The sequence below is a fragment of the Tyto alba genome, unplaced genomic scaffold (genome assembly GCF_018691265.1).
Source record: "Tyto alba isolate M040663 unplaced genomic scaffold, T.alba_DEE_v4.0 Super-Scaffold_16, whole genome shotgun sequence".
NCBI classification, from domain to species: Eukaryota; Metazoa; Chordata; class Aves; order Strigiformes; family Tytonidae; genus Tyto; species Tyto alba.
The window spans coordinates 15,429,022-15,455,022 of record NW_024881278.1 but is presented as its reverse complement, the minus strand read 5'-3'; the positions used below and the strand labels follow the sequence as shown (position 1 = coordinate 15,455,022).

General features: G+C 43.1%; 2 protein-coding genes across 5 annotated transcripts in view; one reads left to right on the top strand and one right to left on the bottom strand.

Annotated features, from left to right (window-relative positions):
* MIA3 (MIA SH3 domain ER export factor 3) overlaps positions 1-22,220 on the top strand; it is a 29,166-nt gene extending 6,946 nt beyond the window's left edge. For 2 of the 3 annotated variants that reach the window (XM_042789503.1, XM_042789501.1), the window contains exons 3-29: positions 259-345; positions 1,362-4,278; positions 5,186-5,467; positions 7,030-7,121; positions 8,465-8,596; positions 9,813-9,834; positions 11,965-12,053; positions 12,208-12,285; positions 12,371-12,481; positions 13,345-13,416; positions 13,617-13,721; positions 14,518-14,640; positions 14,754-14,877; positions 15,765-15,820; positions 15,902-15,992; positions 16,126-16,264; positions 17,737-17,838; positions 17,935-17,995; positions 18,119-18,154; positions 18,246-18,313; positions 18,604-18,701; positions 18,814-18,945; positions 19,157-19,225; positions 19,332-19,408; positions 19,555-19,627; positions 20,756-20,911; positions 21,313-22,220. In XM_042789503.1, the coding sequence (XP_042645437.1) occupies positions 259-345; positions 1,362-4,278; positions 5,186-5,467; positions 7,030-7,121; positions 8,465-8,596; positions 9,813-9,834; positions 11,965-12,053; positions 12,208-12,285; positions 12,371-12,481; positions 13,345-13,416; positions 13,617-13,721; positions 14,518-14,640; positions 14,754-14,877; positions 15,765-15,820; positions 15,902-15,992; positions 16,126-16,264; positions 17,737-17,838; positions 17,935-17,995; positions 18,119-18,154; positions 18,246-18,313; positions 18,604-18,701; positions 18,814-18,945; positions 19,157-19,225; positions 19,332-19,408; positions 19,555-19,627; positions 20,756-20,911; positions 21,313-21,641 (5,721 nt within the window). In that variant the 3' untranslated portion in view covers positions 21,642-22,220. The remainder of the gene's footprint in view (positions 1-258; positions 346-1,361; positions 4,279-5,185; positions 5,468-7,029; positions 7,122-8,464; positions 8,597-9,812; positions 9,835-11,964; positions 12,054-12,207; positions 12,286-12,370; positions 12,482-13,344; positions 13,417-13,616; positions 13,722-14,517; positions 14,641-14,753; positions 14,878-15,764; positions 15,821-15,901; positions 15,993-16,125; positions 16,265-17,736; positions 17,839-17,934; positions 17,996-18,118; positions 18,155-18,245; positions 18,314-18,603; positions 18,702-18,813; positions 18,946-19,156; positions 19,226-19,331; positions 19,409-19,554; positions 19,628-20,755; positions 20,912-21,312) is intronic. The other variant, XM_042789502.1, reaches the window with a different exon arrangement.
* A 2,025-nt stretch (positions 22,221-24,245) lies between these two features.
* AIDA (axin interactor, dorsalization associated) overlaps positions 24,246-26,001 on the bottom strand; it is a 29,336-nt gene continuing 27,580 nt past the window's right edge. For both annotated transcript variants that reach the window (XM_032989263.2, XM_032989264.2), the window contains one exon: positions 24,246-25,488. In XM_032989263.2, coding sequence (XP_032845154.2) covers positions 25,392-25,488 — 97 coding nt within the window. In that variant the 3' untranslated portion in view covers positions 24,246-25,391. The remainder of the gene's footprint in view (positions 25,489-26,001) is intronic.

The window sequence follows — 26,001 nt, the reverse complement described above, 5'->3', positions numbered from 1 at the left end:
GGTCTTTAAAACATGAAGAGTAAAACTTACTAACTTCACAAGAGTGTTGTGAAATTAAGTATAAAACCTCAGTGACAACTGTTGCATAAGCAAGGTATTGCTAATATTTTTCTTTTATTCACTGTGTTAAACTTCATTTAGAAATGAGACAGTTTGACATGTTTGTTACTAGTGTCTGTAATTAGGATTTTAACATAGTCACATGATTTCAAAAGTTTCATTAGGGCTTTTTGTTTGCTTGTGTTTGGTTTCTGGCAGGTTGGAAGTGATTTTGGATATTTTCCAAAGGATTTACTTGAAATAAATCACAATTACTCCAACGAGGAGCTAGAATTACCAACAGATGTAAGTCTTATTTGTTATTTTTTTAATTGGGCTTCTCACTGTTTCTTACCTCAGCATTCAATAAAATCCCTGAGGAGGAGAGTGGGTCTATCGGTGATCCTTAGTTACCTTGTGTTAGTAAGCAGCTACATATGTGCAGAGATGCACATATGTGTTGAGGGGTGGAATGTTTATGCAGCATGTATGTGGATGGGTATGTAAGCATCAGCCCAAAATGTGGGCATTGGTCTTTCTTTTCTTGAATATTCTGGTTTTATGCTAACAAAATGTGTTTGGATTGAGCTCTAGAAATGCTGCTAGCTGGCTTGCATATAGGTTGTCTGGTATGTATTCAGAATTATTTATTTTCCCAAAGTTTCAAAGTTTAAAGTACTATCAGAAACAAACAAAATCTGATATACTTAGCCCTTTGATTCTGGAACTGGTCCTTCAGCCCTCACACACATAAATGGCTTTCATGAACTAATAGCTAGTAACTCCAGAGTTGTGTGAGTAAGGCCTGTTTGTGGATGCAGCTTCAGACCCTTATGAAATCATGTTCAGTGCCTTGCACTGCTGTTTAATTTTCAGAAACTGTATGACAGGCAACTCCTGCTTGGAGGACTTAGTCATTTGAGGAGAGACCAGATAAAAGAGATTGTGACAAACAAGCTTAGAGATGTTTGTTTTCTTCTCCTCACTGGCATTCAGCAACAGACTTGTTCTTAATTCAGGATGTGTGTTATGAGTAAAGTATTATACTCTCAACTCCATTGATGACTTCCAATTTGTTCCTCACCAGGAGGTCTTTGATGGGGCTCAGTCATAAGCTTTTTATTTAGGTTTTTAAGAGTCCTTGGGCAAAACTTCCACGGACTTCAGAGAGAGTTTTGTTTAAGGACTCAGGGGGTTAATTCTGCATGATTAATATAATTTACTTTGCTGCTGCATCTCTCTCTAACCAACCAAATCGATTTGGTCTCATCACTGCAATAAAGAAAATAATATTTATGACTACATATTGTTTTTCATTCCAGGAAACGGACTTTGTTTGCTTTGATGGCGGAAGGGATGATTTTGACAATTACAATGTGGATGAGCTTTTGAAGTCATTGCAAGAGACAACAGCAAATGAAGGGGAAACTGAATCAAGTGATCCAGGGACAAAACCAGCTGAGGGAATTGAAAGAGATGATGAGACTGTACAGGCTGATACAGTAAAGTCCCCTGATGCTCTGGAGACAGACAATCCTGAGCTAAGCACAGAGGATGACAAGGATGCCCTCGCCATGACAGAGGAAGTTGACACTTCTCTTACAGAAGGAACTGAAAACCCTGGGGGAGACTCCAGTGTCAATAGTCATGAAGAAAACTCTCAGGGAGATCAAATTGCACATGAGCACTTGAAGGGAATGCTACATGGGAAACTAAAAGGGCTAGAAAGTGAAAATACCAAAAATACTAGTATTCCTCAGGGTGAAACCAGTCAACTTGACAAAGAGAATGAAGAAGTCAATGCCTATACGCTTTTAAACAGAGAGCGCTCTGTGAAGTTGAAAACAAAATTTGGCTCAACTGCTGATGCTGTTGTATCAGATGATGAAGTCACTCGCCTTGTTACATCACTGGAAGATGATTTTAATGAAGATTTGAGCATTAATGCTCATGATGCAGAGGAGGAGCCAGACTTTGCAGATCAGTCTGAAGAAATCCCTTTGCTGCCTTTTATGGCAGAGAAAGAAATTACATCCCCAGCGGATGTAGACAGTGATGAAAATGATGACATTGAGTCACAAAATCATGAACCTGATGAAAATGCAGAGGGTGCTACAGAGCTAAATAACCAAAGAGACATTGAGAAAGAACCTGACTCAGATAAACTAATTCTTAAGGATGCCTTCAGTAAAAGCGACAAGTCAGATGACAGTAAAAGTGTGGACAGGTCCAAATCTAAACAAGCAGAAGAGAAACAGGATGAGGTGATGCTAATTAGCAAAAGAGAAGCACCAGCAACAACTCAACCTGAGGATCTCTCCAAAGAGCTCCCTAGAAAGGAACCTGTAGATACAGGTGATTTGGGATCAAAAGAAAAAACAAACAAAACTGAACAGTTCGAAGTGCAGCTCCCAGTTGATGGAACTGAGTCACGTTCTGAAGAGCTGACGAGTACAGCTGTGCCTGATCCTCATGTTTTGCCTAGTCCCAGAGGTGATCTGGAGTCCAGGTCATTTGTTAAAAGCAAGCAAGATGCTTTAAAACCATCTGATGGTGATATTAACCAAAGTCCAGAAAGAGTGTCGCTTGCTCAAACAGAGGAAGATGAGGATGACGTCTTGGAAGAGTTCTTGGAAAGTGATTTAAAGCACAAAAAGTTATGGGAGAAAGGAAGAGCTGAGAACAAGCCCTCTGTTGATGTTCCAGCCGAACCAGTGGAAGAGGTAAAAAATGCATTTCAGGGTAACTTAGGAGATACTGACCTCTTGAAAAAGAAACTGGAGCATGGAATGCCTGCTGTGGAGAAAGAACTTCTAAGACGTGAAGAAGATTTGAAACAAACAGGAGCGACCAATCAGGAAAATCAGAAAACCACCTCTCGTAACAAAGAACCTGAAATAAAAAGGAGAAACATGAAAGAAACCCATACGGGGGAGGGAGACTCAAGCCATAGAGGAGCTGTCGAGCAACCTAAGCCATGGGAAAATGAGACTGAGTATTCAGAGGCAGATGTGAAAGAAGAGCTTTCAAGAAATCTTGGCAGGATGACAGTATTTGAAGAAAGCATTGAGAGAAGTTCCCCCGAAGAAAAATCAAAAAGCACTACACAGAATACTAATATAGAGAATCTTACTCAGCAAGGAACTGCTCGTACCGAGGATGCAGATTCAGACAGAAATCTTGGCACAAATTTAACTAGAGAAAGAACACTAAGACCAGAATTGCAGTCTGAAGAGCCAGATGCTGGAGACGACCCTGACTTGAAACAAATAGAGGAAGAGCTACTGGAAGATGAGAATGCTGCAAGTGCACAGCTGTCACAAGCAAGGACTGCAAATGCACAGGGTGGTACACCAAATGTTAAGAGTACAAAACCTGTGCTAAGCGAAGCGGTTCCCAGAACCCCAGATCCTACTTACAAAACAGGAGAGGAAACAAACTCATTTTCTAAGGAGGATAAAAAAACAATTAGCATGCACGATGCAAGTGAGACTGGGAACAAACAGGTTGATGTACCAGTCAGTGAAGATGCTAAATCGGATGAGATGGAACATTTCATGGAAGATGATGAGGAATATTTTGAAGCTGAGGAACCATCAGCTGTGGAAGAACATAATTTCCAGCCTCCTGATACAGAAGACAACAATCACTTTAACCAAAGGAAAGATCATCTCCCAGAGGGTATTTCACAGAAAGACTCAAAAGAAGTGCAAAATACAAAGCATACAAGAAATGACCACCAGCAATTTGCACATTTCCCCAGTCCTGCTGACAGCTCAGCAGCCACAAGTGACACTGTAACAGACTTCACTGAGTCTGTGAAGCGGCTCACAATAATGAGAGATTTTCTTGATGAAAAGCGTGTCATACGTCTACAAAAGTACCTTGGGCTTCAACACATGGTTAGGATAGAAGCCGTGTTTCATGACATGAAGGCAGAGATGGAACTTGCTCGGAAGGCAAGTCATAATAACGAAGACATAGAAAAAGCTTTGGACCAGATACTTGAGTTTTCAGAATCGAGCATTATGGATGTTGTAGGAAAAATTCTGAATTCCAGAGTGGCAGAAAATAAAGAAGAGGTGGTGAAAGAGATGGATTTATATGATGAGGAGAGCGCACTAATAGATGATATTCAAGAATTAATGTATTCTTTAAGGAGCAAATACTCATCTGCTAGTGAGAGTGTCCCACTTGCATCTATTCCAGAACAGGAAGATGATGAGCTATACATTCAAGGTAGGATGTTGAACCACTTAATTAAAACTCTATCCCAGACAACACTGTGTAACCCAGAGAAGCTTTAAGAGGGTGAGGGACCAGAATTGGAAAATGCCCTGTGGGGGATTTTGCTTATCTTGAATGCATATTTTTGGCACTGTGATGGGTGGTCCAGGGACAAATCCTGAGAAACTGCTGAGCTCAGCATGTCTGTTCTTATGGGTCAGGTTCTCTAAGATTAAGTGGGATCTGTGCATGGATATGGCTAGGAGGAGTCATTCAGGTCATGTCTATAGCTCTTCCTCTCAAGAAACAGGGATTCACATATACTAATGTGCTGAATTTTCTGGAGGGTTTAGAGCAGCCTTTCTTTGTGAACTAGCTAGCACCTTATTATGAGAGATCCAGTGATTAATGCAAAGTTCAGGCACTATATCTATGCACCTGAAAGCTCAGGTGTCCCTATCATCATATTTTTGCCCATATTCATAAATGGGTGCATAAGTAGAAATACTGAAAAAACAGATCTTTTGATGGTGGAGGAACCAGTGGTAGTCTGCTGCAAACTTGCTGTTTTTTCTAATTAATATGCAAGGTGGTAAGATAGGCTTTTAGCAAGGCTCCTTTTACGACGGTACATGTTAAGTATGTGATTTCTGATAGTCACAAATTATGAAAAAATTTCACCTTGCAGTATTTCATTGCAAGGTCAGTGGTTGATACCTTGCATAAATTCCATATAAACATTTAATTATATGTTATTGAAAAATGATGGAGAATATATCGGAAGCAATATACAAGCTGAAGTGTTTAAAAAGTGTCAGTAAAGCTTTGTCAAATATAGTATTGCATTGGAGACAGTTAGTTATGGGTAAGAAATACACATTAGCTCAGTGGTTAATTCATGTTTCCCTGTCTGTCACAGATGGTGCAAAAGACACTGAATATGACAGAGTTTCCATCAGAAACCCAGATGCCATTGATGAGAGCAATCAGGAATTTCAGCATTTTGAAGATAGGTGGCCAGAACGGTCTACTGAGGAGGAGGAGAGGGCTGTTAATGTTCCACCTGAAAATGAAGAGGCCAACTTCTTGGATAATAGAGAAGCCGAAGAAGGGTATGATAGTGAAAGAGAGTCGCTGCTGGAAGATGCTTCCTTTGGGTCAGTTGATTCAGGACAGAGTGCCAGGGAAGATATTGCTTCAGGTAACCTTTTTGAATTGTGTTATTTTCTTCTTTTGCTCTTAGAGGAGCTTGGTGGAATGGTTTATAGGCAAAAGCCAAGGTTTTCCACCAACGTTTTCATTGTATGCTGCTGTAATCCTAATGGCGTTCACTAATCCGTGACAGTCCCTCTAGTGGCAGTACTGTCATGCTACTACTTTTCTCAGCAGAAAGGTGGTTCTACTACCTTTTGCACTATAGAAATAAGAAAAGTTCTCCTGTAAGTGTCATAGTCAGAGCTCTGTGCTTGGGCTGGTGGACTGTGTCTCAGGATGGTAATGGATAAAGAGCAGAAATCACTGGCAGCATACCATCAGACCAGGTCCCCTCCTTGCACGGAGACTGACAGTCTAACCATTAGGCTATAAAATCACGTGCTCTCTCTCTTCCACCCCTTTTTAACCTGGGACTCTAGGCTGTGTTACTTTCCAGGAAAGATGGGAGTGTAGCTTCCCTCAAGTTTAGTCATTTCTGGCTGAGGTATTTGGAGTGCACGAAATGTTTGACTCTGTCCACTGAGACCTTCTCCCTCTGGTGCAAGTGTGCTGACTTGTCCTTACGCCAAGGAGGGATCCGATTACCATCATATTCCTCAGCTCTGTTTTAGCATGAAAATTACCTTTGACTCCATTCTCGGTGCTAAGCTCAGCTTTGTTGTTCTACATTCACCTCTGATTATGCTTAAGAAATCCTTATTCACTGAGCATTTAGAAAAAATTCAGGCACATCTTCCTGAGCTTTTGCATGCTGCTGAAGTACTGTACCATCCCCACAGCCAAGCACTTTTGAGCAGCTTTTAAATTCTGAGGGAAACTCTAGGTTGAATGCAAAGATAACTAATGAATTTTAAATGGCTGGTAGATTACTGATGTGGTTAAACAGTCGGATGTTCAGTAGTACTTCAGACCATCTTCCATTCTTTCCTTACTGGTGGTTAAATACCATTTGCCAGGAATTCCTATGAGGACTGCTAGAAGTGCTGAGAAGAAATAGGGCAGATGCTTCTAGAACTGCTGGTTGCAAAAGCTGTTCCACAATGTAACATCAGGCTGGGCAGGTGGTTATTTGAATGTTAACCTGAATTTATGGCAACCGTAGTAGCTAGAAGAGGAGGATCGGGTGGAAGATGGTTTAAAGCTCACGCTGTACTAACAGTGCTGTGAACTAATTAGAGGACGTAGGTTTATTGACGGGGAATGGAAGAGTCTGTGATTTCTTTGTTGTTAACTTGGTGCTGAAGAAGTTCTATGTGCTCTGAGGCAGGCTTGGCAAAGTGACTTTGTTTATCAGTGTCCCTCTCTGCGGTACCTCTTCTAAAGCAGCCTGCAGACTATCGCTATCCTTTCTAAGGACTTGTGCCAGTTTCTTCAATGTCCTTGAGAACCGGGGCCCGTGATTTGAAATCTCGCCTGAGATGCCGCAGAAAACGCGGGGGGTGGGGCGGGTGGGCAGAAGCGGGTTCCCCGTTGCAGCCCTCCCCCTCCGCAGGTCCCGCTGGCGACAGCCGCTCCCGCAGGTAACCACCGCTCTCCCTCTCCCTCCAGACCCCGCGGAGGGCGCCGGGCGTCCCGCAGGACGCGGGGCGGAGGGAGCCGTGGCCGAAGCGGCGCCCGCGACGCGGCAGCTCCTGCGGCGGGTGAGTGGGGGAGATGGCGGCCGCGCATGCGGGCGGGCGGCGGCGCGCGCCGATGACGTGCGCGCGCGGTCGGGGGGCGGGGCGGGGGGCGGCGGGGCGTCACTCTGGGCTGACGTGTGCCTGGAAGTTGGCTCGCGCCGCCATGGACCCCGCGGGCGGCGGCGGCGCGCGCCGCGTGGAGCCCCCGGCGCGGCGGCTGCTGCAGGTGCGCGAGGGGCGGCGGGGAGGGTGGGGTGGGGCGGGTGTCAGGGTTGTCGCGCGCGCGCACTGGGCGGGTCCCTCCCCCCCCACCTCACTGCCTCGCCGGCCGTTGGGAGCCGTTAACGGCCGGCGGGCGGCCGTGACAAGCGGCGGGGGGGGGGGGCTCCGCCGGTCCAAACCGGGGGACCCGGCGCCCCGAGTGACAGCTCCCGCCCCGAGAGGGAGGCGGGCCGAGGCGGGGGTTGCTCGGCGTCCCCTCGGGGGTCACATACCCACCCCACCCCTCCGCCGTCCCCCTGCTTCACCGCCGCCGTGAAAGGGGCCGGTTTTTAACTCGCCCCCGCCCCGCCATGCAGGGCAATCCCGCGGGAGCGGGGGCGTCCGCCGGCACCAAGGCGGGCAGGGGTCGCTGCCCGCGCTCCCGCCGCGCCCCGGCGCTTGCGGGGAGAGGGGGCTGTCAGCCGAGGCACCGGCTCGCCCCTAGGTTGGGCTTTGCAGGGGGAAGCGTGCGCCCTCCTTTCAGTCTCACGCTTCTGTCAGTTGCGGCCAGGCAGAAGGCAGCGATTTCTGTTTGGTTTGCACAGTTTCTTTTCCGAGTGCCGTGTCTGTATCAGCCCTGTAAACTGTACCAGGTATTCCCACCTCTTTCAGGCAGTTGGTGCTCTCTGGCCTTTAGAGAGGCGTATGACGAGACACATGACGTGTGACCCTGTGACTAGGGTGACATTAGGGAAAAGATCTGAACTGCTCTTACTGGGTTGTTATGGCCATTCAGCTGTCAAGCTGGGGTTTTTCCTATATTTTTCTGTCCTTATAGCTTTATTTAGAAATGGCTCAAATAGCTATTAGTGCTGTGTAATGCAAAATGTGTGTATCGGCCTATTTTGGTGTAGCTGTTCTTTGCCAGCAGATTGTTACTGTCAGGTGTCTTTCAGATACTCAGACTTCAGAGTTGAAATGCAAACATGAAGCCGCTTTGTGGTTTTCTTCATTTTCGGTTTTCAGTTTACAGCAAAGCTGCAAGAAGGCTCTAGATGGTTCTCTGATTTTATGAGAGGAATAAAAGCATTTGGCAGGCTGCTTATTTTGCTGGAGTATTTAATGAAAACATATTCATAGTTGTCAATGCTGTCGGTTTTTAGTTGGTTGCTACCCTGCCTGAGGAAATTCGTCCTGGTCCTGATTTCCATGGACTTCCATGGGAGCCCGTTATTATCACTGCCTTAGTGGGAGTCGCCACGCTTGCTATAATTTTCTGGAGAACCTGCCTTTCAGTGAGTATACTTCATGCTTGCAAGCCTGCTGATATTTCACTTACTGAGCAGTCTTTTGTGTGGTTAAACTGTTTCAGCATTACGGGAGTCAAAGCCATATGTAGTCTTTCATGTTTTTACTTTTTCCATTTAGAGCATTATTGTGAACTAAATGCTGGGCTTAATAGCTGAAGTAAGTTGTAATTTTCATCAAGGTGGGAAGAGTTTCTTTTAAACTATTAATGGAAGATTTTTTTTAGTAAGGGGCAGTTTCGAAAGCCAAACAGGGAAGTATGATGTAAACCAAGAAGGCTGGGGGAAGGGTCAGCATATCTTTGAAATAAGAAGCCTTCCATGTGCTTGATAATGTTGCTGACCTTCTCCAAAACAGTTAATTTTCTCCCCCTTCATATTGTCCATCTGCTTCCAGACACTGCACTTAAACTGACCTTAATTCTCATTGGAGAGACCCTTCCCCACTCTTCTCCTTACTCTGTTTGGCCTCCTCTTTCCTACATGGATAATTTTCTGTGCAAGAGAGACCCCAGTTCTTAAGTGTAGCAGTGCATCTCCTTGGGAACCAATAGATGAAAATCAAATAGGACAGTTTATTTTACAGCCGTCCAGTTTGGTGGTAATGTGCTCTGGAAGTTTGTGGAATACTTTTATCTTCGCTTGACAGAAATAAATATTATCTGTAGCAGTATTGGTAGCTTTTTCCTTGCTTAGTTTTGATATTGCATATAGTAGATCAGTTTCAAATGCTAAAGAGTGTTAATATAACAGTATAAAAAGAAAGCTTTTAAAATTTTTCTCTAAGTGTTAATTTCGAAATGAGCAACTGTCATGTAAAACTTACTTTGCTTTAAAAGGATCAGAACTGGGATGCAAGTGTTTTTTGCCTTTACAAGTTCGTGACTTGTTTGGGTGCAAAATGGCTTAATTTCCTTTGCTGCAAATTGGATGTGGGCAGTTACTACTATCCTTTTAGTGACTGAGCAAACAGATGTTTACTAAGGCTCTAGGACAGGGCATTAACCTAGAAGCTTTTATTAGAAAACAGCTTAAGCTTGTTTGCAGTGTTATTCAACACTCTTGTTGGCAGCAAGAGATATGTTTTCCATATGCTTCCTTAATCAGCATGTAAGTGGTGACTTTTCTATAGGGAAAATTAATAAAATTTTTCACTTACCACTTTCTATGGCTAATTTTTTTTTTTCTTTCCCCTCTTCTGTAGGTAAAGAGTAGAATATATCAAGGTAAGTTTCTCTGTGCTTTTCAGTGTACTTGATGTTTAGACGTGTAAAAGTTTTGAAGATTGTTTCAGAGGACCAAGTATTCATCTGCACTCCTTTTCAAGGAGAATGCTAAGTCTAAGACTAGGGTATAAGCTAGGCCAGTAGATGATACTCATTTGAATCTGAGGATTTCAGTTTTGCTTTTTGATAATGCTTTGATTAGGAGAAACAGTGCAGCTCACGCATGCAAATTAAAGGGCAAGGTAAAGCCTCACCTTGTTCAGCATAAATGTGATCCATTGGTTTACTGGCCCGATGGTAGTGGGGCAGTTTGTTTTGGTTTTCTGACTAGCAGTGAATCTGCTTTTGCTTTTTGCTTCTCACAAAAAACAGTAGCTAGTTCCTCTTGCCTTTTTGGATTGAGGGGAGCCTGAAACTGGCTGATGTGCAGTTGCAAGGAGGCCTTCTAAATGTAGACTTAAATATGCAGATATTCCTGGGGCTAGCACATCGCTTTTTGCAAGAGCATTTCTCCAGCTTCAAGGGTATAAAATTAAAATGTACCAAATGGAAAAGAAATAGAATTCAAAGTAGAGTGATTGCTCAAATTCATAATTGAGTACAAGGCAAAAAAATGAATGAATTGTCTTTATATGAGCTCTCTGCCTCATTCTTCCTCACAAAACGTACTGCTTATCAGTCATTCCTCTCTAATTTTATTGTAGTTACACTGCAGTGTCCTTCTGTACAATTAATGCAGAGTTGATGAGCTGAAAAAAAAAGTTCATCTTAGATTTGTAAGATGATTTCTACACTGCAAAACAATAATTGTTACTGGAGGGGGTGAAAACATTGATATTGGTGGTGTAGAAATTACGTAGCAGCATGCCCTAAAAAAAATGAGGAATGTAGGCCTAATACTTTTTTCCCCCCAAAATACTATTCTGTATGATACTGTATAGAAACTAATAAAGCTAAGAACAGATACATATTCTTTAAGCATGATAAAAGTCATGTCATTATTAAAATCTTTATCCAAAATAGAGGAATATTAACAGAGACAAAAGTGCTTTAAAATATAGATTATGTTTGGAGTCCCAAAGATAAAATCTATTATCCAGTCTTCATGACAGTAGAAAAATTGGGAGACCAAGCTAATGCAGGGATTGCTGCCTGCCTTAAACTGCCAAGAACTGTCTTGTACCTCAGCAGTGGCTTGTTGGCTCTTCTCTCCCCTGAGCAGAGAGGGCTGGGGATGCCCTGGCCCAAAAACCCTCCTGTGGGAGGGGAAGGAGGAGTAGCAGTTGCTGTTGCACCTAGTGGGGTGCAGCTGGAACAACCAGTGCTTCCTGTTTGTGCTGCAGGATTAACTGTGGGGCACATGGGCCTTGGGGTGTGCAAATACAGGGGTGGTTTAGGACTTGAAAAAGAACAACAATTGGGTGTTCTTTAAATTAATTTGCAATAAAATAATTCAAGTATGCTAATGGTTTTCCTTGAATCCTAAGGGTTGGTTGGCGACTTGTTTAGGTTGAGAAAGTAATGTATGCCTAAAGAACTGTTGCTCGGTCCCAGCCCTTTTGAGGTCTGTTAGAAAGTGGTGCAGTTCCTTGAGGCTTACTGGTGCTGTCTGCTAGCTGGCAGTCTTGTCTGTTCCCAGTAGGTCTTTTAGAGCTTTCATCTTACTATCTTTGCCGACCAAACATTCAGTTTTCGTATAACAAAAAGAGGTGGTTGTTAGAGAAGGTGTTGCATCTCCCTGAGTGTCAAAGCAGCAGTCTGAGATGGCTCAGACATCCTCGCTGCCAATTCTTCCCTTGAACATACCTCATCTGTGTGTAGCCAGGACCTTGCCCTGCTCCTCTGTGCCTTCTGTGACCAGCTTCTGTGAAGTAGATGCAAGAGCTGTGTGCTTTGTGTCAGTGTTCAATGCTTTACTGCCTTGTTTTTAATCCTAGCTTTACATGAAAGCTGGAGATGCTTAGACTCCTGAAGAAAGGGCTGACTGCCAGGGAATTAACATTGTCCTGATTTATGGTTTAGTACTTACTTCAAAATGTTCCCTAAAGTGGTAGTGATGCTAGCTCTGATATTCTCCCCCCTCCCCAACATATGAAGTACAGTTACTGTAAGCTTTCTTTTTCTTCCTAGTGACTGAAAAGCAACTTGCTGAAAAGATTAAAAACCTTCTGCAAGAAAAAACAGAAATCTTAGAAAAGATGTCAGAATATGATCAAAAGGTATTGTTCTAGGTTATTGTCCTTTGCTTCTTAATTTTCTGTTATTCATTTAATGACACAATCAGTGCAACAGCTAATATATTTTTATTTTCTATTCTTACTGAACATTATGTTGATAATTTCCTCAGTTCTGTTTCGTTGTTTCCATGCTTAGATAAAGGAAGCAAAGGAATCTGTGAAAGTGGCCCGCGAACAAAAAGACATTCTCTCTGATGAAACTGCAGGGCTTAAGGTAAAAAACAGTTAACTGTTTCCATACTGAAAGCAAAAGCATCAAAATAACTTGCTTTAGTTGGTCTTTTTTTTTTTTATCTTAGGACACTGTCAAAGGACTAGAAGAATCAAATCGTCAGCTAGATGACAAAGTAAAAAATCTGCACACAATGCTTGAAACAGAGAGAAAAAAAAATGAGGAGAAACAGAACAAGGTGAGAGCAATCGCACTCATGTTTTATACTGTTCTTAGCTTAATGTGTCCTAAAAGCTGGTCACAACCTGATGAGTAAACAGATATAGGTAGAGCAGACAAGATGAACCACCTCAGAAAGAGAACTGAAATTAAATTTCAGGTTCACCCCAAGCTCAAGGGGGAGAGTCTGTTGATTGGGGATTTTTTGTTGTTGTGTTGTTTTTTTTTTGTTGTTGTTGTTGTAAGATCTTGATGGACTCAAGTGGTTATGTGCTTACACACACACACACAGGTGCATTCAAGTCATGGGCTAGTCTAATGCTTCCTAGCCAGTCCAGAAGTTCCTTAACAATTTGAGCTGAAGGTTTCAGGTTGGTAAGAGACATTTTCTTGTATTTAGAGGAAGCATCTAGTTCTGTAGTAAGTGTGAAGATCTCTAAGCTGCCCCTTATTCTTGTTGTCCAGAGGTATTTGTTTTCTTTTTTCTCTTTCATTGTTTTTCTTCTTCTTAAAGCCTGATTTTCTGTAGTAATGATAAGCTCTACCAGACAAGTTATTTAATCTTGTTTTGATCAAAGGTTGTTGCTAATGACAGCAGCACGTGCTACTTCTGTTCTAGGCTGTTCAGGTGTACAGGGAACTTCCCAGCCACCAACAGAGTCACAGGGGGAAGTTCATTCTGATGTGCTGTATGTTTCTGTTCCTTGCCTTGCTGATAAGGCAGCACTATGTTGCTGCTAGTCTAATGGCTGCTTTAAATGGAAACTTGTTGGTGTTTTGACTTTCCTTTTAGGCTTCCAAATTACACAGGTAAAAGGATTACTCAGGCCAAGGCATGTACCAGACTACTATGAAATCACTGCTCATCTTTTTCTTATATAGATCTCTGAAACCCAGAAGACCTTGGAGAAACTTCAAGAGGCTATCAGTGTGCATTCTGTAGAGCTTTCAGAGGTAAAGCATTATCTACACCTTCTCAACAGTCTTGCAGTAGGAAAATTTGTATCTAGGATGCAATAGAAAATGCTATCTTGGCAGATTGGAGATTGTTTGTGCATATATACCTTCTTCGTTTCTGTTTTTCAGGTAATATGTAGCTCTTGTTCTATTACAGTTCGACTTTGTCTTTTTGTTCATTTGTGTTTCATATGTAGGTGCAGATAGCCCTTAATGAAGCTAAACTAAGTGAAGAAAAGGTGAAGTCTGAGCTTCATCATGTGCAGGAAGAGAATGCTAGGCTGAAGAAGAGCAAGGAGCAAGTAAGTTATGCCCAGGCCAGGCAACTTTTTGTTTCTCTCTTGAACAAAATATTGGGGCTTTATTCTTAGTTTTCTTGAGTATAACTTCAGCATGTCTCCATTTTCTTAACATATCAGAATTCCACATTTCATATTACCAAGATAAAATTTAAACCCTTTGCGCCTACCTGTGCAGGCTTTTTGTACAGGTGAGCCCCATGTCTTGAAGCCATGAAGGCTTTGCCAGTTCTGGTGATTCAGTTTTTGTCAGCAGTTTCACAGAAGGTCTGTGCTGATGTGGTAGTCACTGTATGATTGGGAGATTGCTAATTGGGATCAGGACTGAAGGAAGTCATAGTAAAGAATTACCAAAAAGCAATTCCGAAACTGGGCTAGATGGGGAGGACCTTTAGCCCTGAAACGTCATGACAGTTCTCTTACGAATAGTTGTTAAATATCTGTCTGGTTTTTTTCTCTGTATATGAAGTAGATGGCTTCTTAAACAATGTAGTTTGATTACATTGGACTGTAACTAATTCCTCATATTTTGAAGTGTGTGAGCAGTTTGGTTCTGATGTTGGGTAATAGCTGAGAAAATGTCAAATTTGTAAAATTGCCTAACAAACTGCAGAAAGATTCCCAGCATCCAGTTCTTCCAGTGGGCTAGTGACGAGTGTGATAACAGTGAAGTTTACCCTTTATCTGTGACCTGTGGTGATCAGTTATCACCAGAGCTGGCAGTAAAATAGACTTTAATTACATATACCCTGTACTAAAAATAAAACAAGTAATCATCTTGCCTTGGTGTTTCATACAGCTGCTTAAAGAAGCTGAAGGTTGGAGTGAGAGGCATACTGAGCTCAACGAGCAGATCAAACTGTATCAGAAATCTCAGAAGGACATAGAAGAAGCACTTGCCTACAAGGAAAATGAAATTGAAGTAGGTTCTTTATAACAAGTTTGTTTTACATATTGCACATCATAAAATAATTTGAAATACTTTACAAAATTCAGAGCGATTCTTCTTCAGTGAATCTTTGATTTCATTTCTAGGTTTTGACTAACTGCATTATGCAGCTGAAGCAGCTGGACATGGATTCTGCAGCTGAGACCAAGAAGGATGGCGAAGGGTGCGAATGGAGCACAGGAGACGATCTGGCCAATGGAGAGTTGCCAGGTACAGTAATCCTGCCTGCTGGCTGATAGCCCAGTGGCTACAGCACAGGCGGTGGCATGTTCATGTCACGTCACATGGGGAACAAGGGGAATCCACGTGTGTGGCTGCCTGCGGGTTGGCTGCCAACTGTGGTGCTCAAACACAACATATCTCATGACTTGAAGGGAGAAACTGTTAAAAAGGCCAGTAATAGCTTTTAGATTTCCTTTTAGGTATATTGTAAGTGTAATGACACAGTTTTAAAGATTGCATATAAAGGTTAGTAATTAAGAACATTCTGAAAGCGGAGAATCTCAGCTTTGTTGTTATGCTGCATTGATTTTTTTAATACAAATTTTTAATGAGTATTGTGCTTACTTGTGGATAGATAACTAATTTAGGTAATCACATCTTTTAAATCTGAAAGACCTCAACAGACATTTTCAAAACTACTCAGGCATTTTGTCATTCCTGATGGTGCACATGCATTTGCTACATCTCTGGTTTTGAAGTTATCTTTTGTTTTCTGTTGTCCTCGCGCCCCCTACCCTTCTCCTTTTTTCTAACTATACGGTATATGTGGGCTGGAAATTCCCACTTTTTGATTTTCAGATACTATGTCCAGTAAGAGACACTGCATTCACATTGATATTAGCATGGTGGCTAGAAGAAGTGACAAGAAGGAATCTTCTGAATGCCTTTCAGAATCAATCCAATAGTTCCGTTGTGCTGGTCATGGAATTGCTGTTGTGCTTTCTTCCCCACTTCCCCCTTCTTTTTCTTTTTTTTTTTTGCCACGTAACAAGACGTATCCCAGATTAAAGTGTAGGGAGTGATTTTTAACAGCTGTAGAGTCCAGGGAACTGGGGTTGAGAAACAGGGAAAACAAATATATTTTTCTCTTCTAGATAATGAGAGTGAGAAGATGAAGACTCAGATTAAGCAGATGATGGATGTCTCCAGGGTATGCCGCACAAGATTTCTAATAAATGCAGCCACATTACTGCTATGCCTAAGATCATAAACTTTCTGTTCCTCTTTTCAGGTGAAAACTATGTTATCCATAGTTGAAGAGGACAGAAATCTTCTGCAATCAAAACTGAGTGATGAAGTAGCAGCAAGACATGAGCTAGAAGGTAGGCTTAGCAAAAGAATTGCTTAGGATTAAATGCTGTTGTGGTTTTAAAAAGAAACGGAGCATTTAAGCGGCATAATGGTTCTCGTTGCAACTTCCTTCAACTTCCTCACCTACCTTTGCTTCTCCAACAGAGCAAATAAAAAAATTAGAACATGACTCCTGTTCGCTCCAGTCATCCAAAGCTCGACTGGAAAATGAATGCAAAACACTACAGCAGAAAGTGGAGATTCTTGGTGAACTTTACCAGCAGAAGGAGATGGCACTCCAGAAGTAAGCCTTTCATTACTCTTCTGCAGCATAGCATGTTATAACGTAGGCACTGTCCAAATGCTCTTTGCTCAGGAGCATCAAGTAACTTGAAGTTGTGTATGGAATGGAAGATGGTGACTAGTGTTTCAGTATGCTTGAAGCTAGTACCCTTTTTTTACTTTTTCCACCATTCCAGAGATTCTAAAAAGACTGTTGCTTTGCATGCACAATATTGCCTTCTACTATTAAAGAACAAACAACTTTTGGAGAGGGGAGATGGGTGGTTGGTCTGCAAATTGTGTGGTTGCTCTGTCACATTGTCCAGAAATGTCAAGGAGAACATAAGGGCCATTAAGATTTGTTTCAGTTACTCTGACCTCAGTTCAGTGAGTCTAGTTCTCATAATTTAGAAACTTAGTATTTTAGCCTTGTGAGCATTTTGTATTCTCAAAGGGCTGAACTAAGGCTGAGTTTGTGTGGCAGCTGAGATGAATGAATTGCTAGCAGTGAAAGACTGGTTGTGTGTATCTGTGTTCATTCTTGATTTATTCATTTATTTACTTAATGAAGTGTCTGTAATGCTGTCTTGATTTTGTGGGGAAAATTTGAGATAGGGTGCGAGGACATTTTTCATTACATTCTGTAGGAAAGCTGAAATTATGGTGGAGAAACAATTGAAAGTTCTTAGGTTCAAGTGTGTAGGTTGAGCAAAGCACAGGGTTGGAACAAGCTAAGGAGTAGAGGCTGTACAGAACTTCAGTAGTAAAACTGCCTGACCTCATAACTTCAGGATCCAGGTGTAGCAAACAGGTAATGAATGGAGAGGTGAAGGATAGCCCACCTTTCAAGGGAAACTTCTTGACCTTTTCAAAGGATTTCTATTCCTTTCTAAACTTTTAGGAAGTTATGCTGTCTGTTAGTACTTCTTGATTACAATAAAGGACTTGCTACATTTTTTTTTTTTCTGGAAAACTGTTTCTGCATGTAGCCAAGGAAATGGATTATGTTGAACTGGCTATCCGCAATAGTTAACTTACTGCTAGTGTAATGCTTTCAGTTTTGTAGGGTAGCTCTTGTAAGTTAGGAGCATGTTATGGACCTCTTAAACACTTCAAGAAAAATGTCAAAAATGAAAAAAAAAAAGAACCATGAGATTATAAAAAGACTCTGGAAGTTGTAAATCTGGATTACCATCTCTAGAATTGTTAAGTAAACTTCAGGATCTGAAGGGATGGACTGTTTGCAACTGTTAGATGCTGAGAAATTGTTAGATGCCGAAAGGGTTTGTCTATTGGTTTCAAAAGACAGTATTTCTGTCTCAAAAAAAAAAAAAAAAATCTATTATCTCACGTGTTTTCTCATGTGTTTTTATAGATTATGATACCACTGTTGTTAGCAAGGAAATACCTTGATTTTGAGCTGTAGGAGATGTAGGATGGTGAACTAAATGGTGCTTTTTTTTTTTTTTTTTTTTTCCCCCCTGTCCTATGCAGGAAACTAACCCAGGAGGAATATGAGCGTCAGGAGAAGGAGCAGAAATTGTGTGCTGCAGATGAAAAAGCTGTGCTGGCCATCGAGGAAGTGAAAGTTTACAAGTAATTTCAGTTTCTGAAGACTGTTGTTTTCCTTTATTTCAGCTATTGGAGAAAACTCATTTAAACATCTCTCCTTCCCTCCTCCTTCTTGTACAGGCAAAGGATCCAAGATATGGAGGAAGAATTGCAAAAAACAGAGAGGTCTTACAAAAACCAGGTAAACTTCTTGTTTGCTGGTTCTTGTGTCACCTTTTCCTGCATCATTCCGATGCCCTGTAGTGAGTTATTGGAAATACTAGTAGTTGGACAAAGTAAACTAAACCACTTCGTTTCTTCTCAGATTGCTGCTCATGAGAAGAAGGCACACGACAATTGGGTAAGAATGTTCTTCCTTTTCTGATGCAGACCGTTTGTATTTGACTCCAGGTTGGTGCAGTTAATGCAGTTGGCAAAATTTTCCCTAATAGCTTATTGCCCGCTCTGCTGAGAGAGCTCTGGCTGAAGAAAAAAGAGAAGCGGCCAACCTGAGACAAAAGTAAGTACAGTAGAGGCTATTTTCATTGCTCTTCAAACATGCTGCATTTTGCTTGGGAGAGAAGGAGCTCAAAACATGCAAGGTACTCGGTTAGCCTGCTTGCTCAGGATGTGCAGTGCACATTCAGGTTGCTAACTTGAAACTACTATTAAATTGTTTTGACAGTTAAAATAGGGTTTCTTGGTGAAAGCTGTAACATTTTACACTGCAGTTTGCCTTGTTACATTATAACACGTGTAACTCGTGTATTATTTGAATACTAAAAACCCCCTTTATTTTTTAAAAAATAGATTGATAGAAGTAAACCAAAAAATCGTCATGCTTCAAAGACCGTTAATTGTGAAGCCAACTCCAGGCCGACCCGATCGCCAAGTCCCGCCACGACGAGGTAAATGCTGCTGTTTCTCTCAAAACTTTGGTCTTTGGGTCAGTATATCCTAAAAAAGGCCATGATCACATGTAGAAAAGTAAATCAAGTGTTTTGCATCTCTTTCGCATAGGGCCCTTAAGCAGAGATGGTTCTTTCGGCCCCTCGCCCGTGAGTGGAGGCAATCCCTCACCCACGCAGATGATAGAAGTTCCTGCTCGGCCCCTTTCTGCTCCTCGAAGGGAAGGCTCCAGAGGTGAATTTGGTAAGCCCTGAAGCTTCCCTTCTGTGGTAACCACCTCTTGTGCTACACACCCAGGAACACTAAGGTCTGATCTTGGTTCGAGGGATAGTGTTGAGTATCGAAACGAGCTTTATTAATAAGCAGATGAGTGGTGTTTTTTTTTTTTAAAAAAGGACAAAAATAGCTCAGGCATGTGGTGATTAGGATCTGTGGGGTTCCCGTTTCCCTTAAGGTACTGTGGTAGATGGCCCCCCTGCTCCACGAAGGCCACCAGAGCTACCTGGAAGGATGTCTGTTCCTGGTAAGTTGTGGCTTGCACCCAACTGCAACTTAGTTATTCTTTCACTTTGGAAATGTAATTTAAACCCCAGGCATGGTAGGACACACGTTCGTGGTGCTCTTTACAGATCTCGGGCCTGCTGTAGCATCCCTGATCAGCACTGTGCCAAGAACCTCCTCCCCTTCCACAGCAGTGGATGGAGCGGTAAGCTGAAAAACCCCAACCTTCAGGAGGCGTTTCTAATACATGATTCACTGTACTTCCTGCTGCTTCTTTAACTGTATCATGTTCTGTCTTGTCTATATCCTGTCACTATCCTTACTTGCTGTCCAAAAAAAAAAAAAAAAAAGCAACCCTCTCCCAAAGAGTCTGAAGCCCCCTGTGTAACTACTGATTCACCTCCATCTGTTGAACCAGCTACAGTGAGTATTGAGGCTGAATATGGTGTTACTCTGCTTTGATGGAAAGGAATAACAGGCTTAGTGTGCTGAACTGCTGAATAACAAAACGCTCCATGGAACTAACCAAGGGCTTATACCTCTGTCTCAAAAGGTTTCTCTAATGATGAGCAGTTGCTGTCTGGTTTTTATGGAATAGAGGCAATGAGATCTTTCTTGTTAAGGACTGCAGGCAAACACTTTGGAGTGACTACAACAATAATCCTAAGAAGCTGACTTACCCGTGGTATTTAAGCACAATTCCATATGTAATTCAAGGGGCCAGGCCCTTTACCGAAGGGGTGGCTGCCGGGGACACTTTGGAAGGGATTGAACTTTTCTTTAGTATAGCTTTAGCCAGAGAAAACCTGTCATCTCGGAATGTACACAAGCACTCGCTCCTAGGTAGTGCAAGCAGTGTTCTGGGTGATGGGACATGATGGTGCTGTAACTTTCCCCATTTTCTACTTGGTTAATGTTGTTTGCGGTGTTTGGTGGCATTTGTTTTCTTCCTTTTTTGTTTTCTTCCTTTTTTGTTTTCTTCCTTTTTTGTTTTCTTCCTTTTTTGTTTTCTTCCTTTTTTGTTTTCTTCCTTTTTTGTTTTCTTCCTTTTTTGTTTTCTTCCTTTTTTGTTTTCTTCCTTTTTTGTTTTCTTCCTTTTTTGTTTTCTTCCTTTTTTGTTTTCTTCCTTTTTTGTTTTCTTCCTTTTTTGTTTTCTTCCTTTTTTGTTTTCTTCCTTTTTTGTTTTCTTCCTTTTTTGTTTTCTTCCTTTTTTGTTTTCTTCCTTTTTTGTTTTCTTCCTTTTTTGTTTTCTTCCTTTTTTGTTTTCTTCCTTTTTTGTTTTCTTCCTTTTTTGTTTTCTTCCTTTTTTGTTTTCTTCCTTTTTTGTTTTCTTCCTTTTTTGTTTTCTTCCTTTTTTGTTTTCTTCCTTTTTTGTTTTCTTCCTTTTTTGTTTTCTTCCTTTTTTGTTTTCTTCCTTTTTTGTTTTCTTCCTTTTTTGTTTTCCCCCCCTTCTCTTTCACCTCTTGGCCCCTGGGTGAATGTTTGTGGCGTTCAGCAGTGCCAGTGCTTCTGATGCAGTAACGCGCTGCAGTATAACCTCCTCCTCTCGTGCAGAATGCCAGTCCCAAAGGCCCACCTTCTTTCCCGGCGACACCTATCATGACCTCCCCAGTGATGGGACCTCCGCCTCCGCCGCCTGTTCGCTACGGACCGCCGCCAGCCCCTCCCCGTGGGCACTTTGGGCCGCGACCTCTTCCTGTGCCCTTAGGTACCGTCGCACCGCTCTGTGCTGGAGCTGGAACTTCGCCTTCTCCCCCACTGGGCTTCTTGGAGGGCCGCTGGGGGAGGGCGCTCTGCCGGCCCTCGGCACACCGCTTCCCCACGCCTCACGGGGTCTAGCGGTCTTGATCACTAAGCTTGGACGGGTGGGGTTTTTTCAAGTCTCCTTAGTGCCAAGGTGTTAAGGAGGTATTTTTCCCTGTTTAGTCTAAAATGGAAACCAGCAGCCTAAGGTCACTAGAATGCAATTCGTGGCCTGTGAAGTCTGCGTGGCAGTGACCCACCCCAGAGCTGCTCCTAAAATATGAAGAAATGAGGAACGAGTCAGGAGGGTCACCGTTTAGCGTAGAGCAAGGTTTCATTTAACCCCATGTTTTCCTCTCCTCCTAGTCCGTGGTGCTCCCTTGCCACCTCCAGCTGCAAGAGATTTCCTACCCGGCCCACCCTTAGGAATGAGAGATCTGCCTCCTGGCCCGCTGCCGCCTCCTCCAGACCCAAGAGGCTACGGACGTGGGCACCCTCCTTTCCGGCCCCTGGGTCCTCCTGGCCCCAGAGATTATCCTCCAGGCCCCCGGCTACCCCTGCCTGGCTCGAGAGACTATACGCCTTCTCCCAACAGAGACTTGCCGCCACCGGGACCCAGAGACTACCCCGCGGGCGCCCCCCCGGCCCCGGCGGGCTCCCAGGACTACGCACAGCCTGCAGCGCCGAAACCCTAACTGCAGCCTCTGGTCCGCAGCTCGGCCCCCCGGACTCTAGCGCAGTTCCTGCGGTCAGGATTTTAGGAAATGGCTCTCGACTTGAAGCCATAGGCCTCATTTCAGTATACTTCAGCTTTTGCGGGATTAATTTTTATCCAATTGCTACAGACATGTGCATTTATGATCACCTTAAACTCATCCATCCCCTTGGGCTGCAAGAACCGTTTTGTGATGGACTTGAACCTACTCTAAACGTGCAATAGAAAGGAAGTACCTGTGTGGCTAGTTTTAATTAAATGTAGCCTCTGTAACCAGTTGGTGAATGAACTAATTTCGTGAAAAATGTAAATCAAATCATTTCCTGTGGAAATAATTTTTAAGTAAAATGCTATCCTACCTGCCTTCTCCATCACATCATTCAGCTGCAGTTACTGTAGGCCAGGGGTTTACATGAGGACTGTGAGGTGGTTTTTTTGTTTGGTTTGGTTTTTTTTTTTTTTTTTTAAAGATGCCTGGTCTGAGATCAGAAGCACAAATGACACTGTATTCAAAGGAAGGTTATAATAAAAAGCAAAATTCCTTTTGCTAAACCCTGAAGGCTCTGTTTCAGTGCCCTTTTTTGTTCAGAAGGGCCATTGGCTCAGTAATTTAACCAGAGACTGCCACAGCTGGGACCAAGCTCAAGATTCAAATTGAGTCTGAGTAACTGCTGCTGCATGGCAGGGACTGTGTTACCTTCTGCTGCCCCAGCCTGGCAGGTGGGGACTGGTGTCCCTTCGGGAGAGCCGGGGGGGGGACAGCCCCCCCTGCAGCTGGAGGGCCGGCCAGAGCTGGGAACCTCCCTCCAGCTCTGGAGTTAGCCTGGAAATAGAGGTGAATGCTCCAGGATTCTAAAATCTAAGAAATTTCATAATCGCTTTCAAGATTGGCTTCCAGCATTAAACAAGATGTGAGAGCTGAGCTTTCATCTTAGTATTTAAGACCAATTCAGCTTCTTTAACAGTAAAGCTGTATTTTTACAGCCGCCTTCTCTTACATTAAAAAAAGTAGTTTTCCATAAAGTGGAACGTGTGTGTGTATACAAACCACGTTAACCAGTAGTGCTTTAAATCACTTTGCACACACAGAACATGGGACGTCTCTAACCCCCCCCTCCAGCTGTCACTGTTGAAGGAAGTCCCCGACTGTAAGTGGTGTTAGTACAAGGGTGGGGATGTAGTGCTTGGCGCAGCAGGCCCCTTACTAGCTCACACACTGAGGTTTTTCAACAGTGCTCAGTACAAAAGTGAGCCTTGGGGAGGTAAAAAAAAAAAAAAAGGAAAACAACTAAGAATAATAAACCCTCCTGAAAGGCCATTACAGGTTTACTGGCACAGTACAAGCAGCCATTCAACTTGGCATCGAGGTGTTACATGCTTACAGTACAGGGGTTAAGCTTGAGATTGAAGATGAAAGACAAGACAGAACATCACTGCAGTATAAGACAATACAAGAGCTTGTGCTGCGGGGAGGAGTCGCCCTTTCAGTGAGAGACAGTTCACAGAAAAAACACAAAGGAGAGAAGCAACTTTAAAAATGGTATTTCGCACTCAACAGACATTAATTCACAATTAGTTAAATACAAGGCTCTAGTGTGTATTTAACAAAAATACTTCCGAGTTGACATTTCCTACACCCCGAGTCAATACAGCCACCTCTGGGCCAGGGCTGGGCGGTTTGTGGTGCCGTGGAGGGGTTCACCAAGCCCCTGCTCTTCCCTGCCCCAACACCCCCCTTGGCTGGGGGAGCATCCCTTCCCCAAAGGGGGGGGGGGGGGCCACACAGCTGACCCCTGTGCTTTTACCAGGCCCTGCAGCCCCCAGGGTGGGCAGCACCAGGACAGAGCCCCGGGGTCGTCCCCGCAACACTTGGTGCTGTGGCTTCCCAGGAGGGGACCTGAGCCAGGCAGGGAGCAGACCCCAGGTTAGTGGCAGCTGTAGGTCAGGCTGTGCTCCAGCCTTCGGCAGAGTTCAAAGGATCGCTTGCTTTCAAATTTTTTTAAGAATGCATGTATCCTCCTTTTGTCTGGTATCCAGAATGCTGCATTTAGAGGTATTTCCTGAACTCATCAGGATATCATTTCAGGGCTTGATATTCAATGTATCAGATGTAATACCATTGGAGTACTGTAAAAAGCCATAAACAGATAAATTCAATTGCATTTTCTACCCCCCTCCAGTAGTAGAACTGGGAGAAGTGGTGCCGACTTTTGTCATAACCCCTAAATGTCATCCCCACAGAGGGAAGGCAAGAAGATCAGGACATTCAGAACTAGCCTTTTATCCTAATCAATAGGGTCAGGCCAAAGATGCTGCACAGCTGCTTGCAGACAGACAAATACCATGAGGAAAAGGAACATCCTTCCATTAAAGCATAATGTAACATCTTGGGGTTACGTGACAGAGAAGAGGACTTGGTGATACATCTGCCTCCAGACTGTTTGAAATAAACCTACTATTTGGCACTATTTTGGGAGCTGGATCTTTCGTTAGCATAGCAGAGTACTCAGGCTCTAGTTAGATATGACAAAGTGTATCAAACCTTAAAGTACTGTATTAAACATCCACGCAAATATATGAAAGATTTGACTGGGTTCTACTTCTGTCCCTTTATTAGGTCACAAGGTGAATGCAAGTGTGTCATAATAAGCCAATGTCCTGCAGCTTATTACACACCAAATCAAAAATATAGAAAATAAATGATAATCCTATCTACTTACATAAAAAGGTAATTTTTAGAGTAAGTTTCCAGACTTGCATAAAATATGCAGAAAACTGCATACAATCAGTTTCCATAAGAACAGCAGTTTCATGTAAAAGGTGGGTCAACCTGCTAGCCAGATCTGCTTTACCAAAAGCTCTGGAAAAATCGACTCTTGAACACCGAGGGGCCTGTCCTGCTGCCACTGAAACAGTGAAGCACCCGCCGCCGCCAGGACGAAGCCCTGCAGAAAGCCTCTCTGCCTCCCCCACCCACCTTTGCAAATCACTCTGGGACAACATACAGAAAAATTAGCTCTATTAGGGAGTAAGGGTGATTTACAGGATTATAACATGTATTGTATCCAAAACTCAGTACAAGTGGATCAGGCAAAGCTGTTAAAATCATAGTTCTGTGTTCTCATCTGCAGTTGTCCTCCTCCCGGCCCAACCAAAGCAGCACAGCTGGCTGAGGAGCCCTTCCACAGCCCCCCCGCTTGACCCAGCACCCTCCTCTCTCTCTCTCTTTTTAAATCACTTGCAGTACCTCAAGCTCCTTCCCGCCCCACCTCGCCTTTCTCCCGGCCTTCTCCCACCCAGCCCGCTACAGAGGACTCCAAAATGCAGATGAGAGGAACTACAATAGCACAGCAAGTGTAAACAGTTAGTAGGCCTGCCACGTCTTTATTGCTACAGGTTTGGCAAAGGGGCAGTCTCCATCCTTAGGTGGAGTTTGAGGCAAAAGGATAATAACGGTTAAGATGAAAAGTGATGAACAGCAAAATTAGGAAAAGCAGTCAACGTATTTCAGGGCTCTCAGAAAAACCTGTGTGTGGAAGGTACTGAAAAAAACTCTTGCACTTGGATGGTAGGCTTGCCTCTGACCCTGAAGTAGTGCTGTGCAGTGTGGGATGGTCCCGGCTGACCTACTGGCATGAATACAGTCGTGTTCCTGCCCCCGGAAGGCTAAGGCTACTACACACAGCTACCATGACTTGTGGTTCAGTTCACAGAAGTCTCACAACTAGGGTCATTCCTTGTGCAATGTTTGATGGAGGTGAAGGTAAAGTGGTTTCTTGGTCAACAGTTGCAATTTCTTCCTTTTAAAGTCAGTGGGTTTTTTGTACCTGTAACCACAAGAAAGTCAGTTAATCCAAGTGCTAATGGCTGCGTAGGAAGATGAAAGCGTAACCAGAAAGCGTGTCCTGTACAGATCTTACTACCGTAATCTTTTAAACACATCTGACAAGACATACTGGAAGCAACAACAAGTAGATTTACAGAAAGAAACACAAACCAGTGTTCTTCTCTGGATTATTATTTTAACAAAAAGATTTCCATTTTTAAATGAATGTAGGAGTTTTGTAAGAATTCCCAGTGCAATACTCTGGACTGCAGGAGATGCAGTATCAGCTACTCAGTACTTCACAAGTACTCCAGCTAGCACAGACTAAGCACTCTTCCTAGAGATGCCCAGGATTGCAAGGTTCACCCTCTTCCTGAAAAAAAAAAAAATCCTCCAAAGCCTTCCTCAGACCTTCAACCACCCAGTAAGAGAAGGATGCACATCACAACCGCTGCAGCATAACAAGCTAACCTATTTCTTTGTGTACTTAGAGTGGGAGAAAACACAACCACCC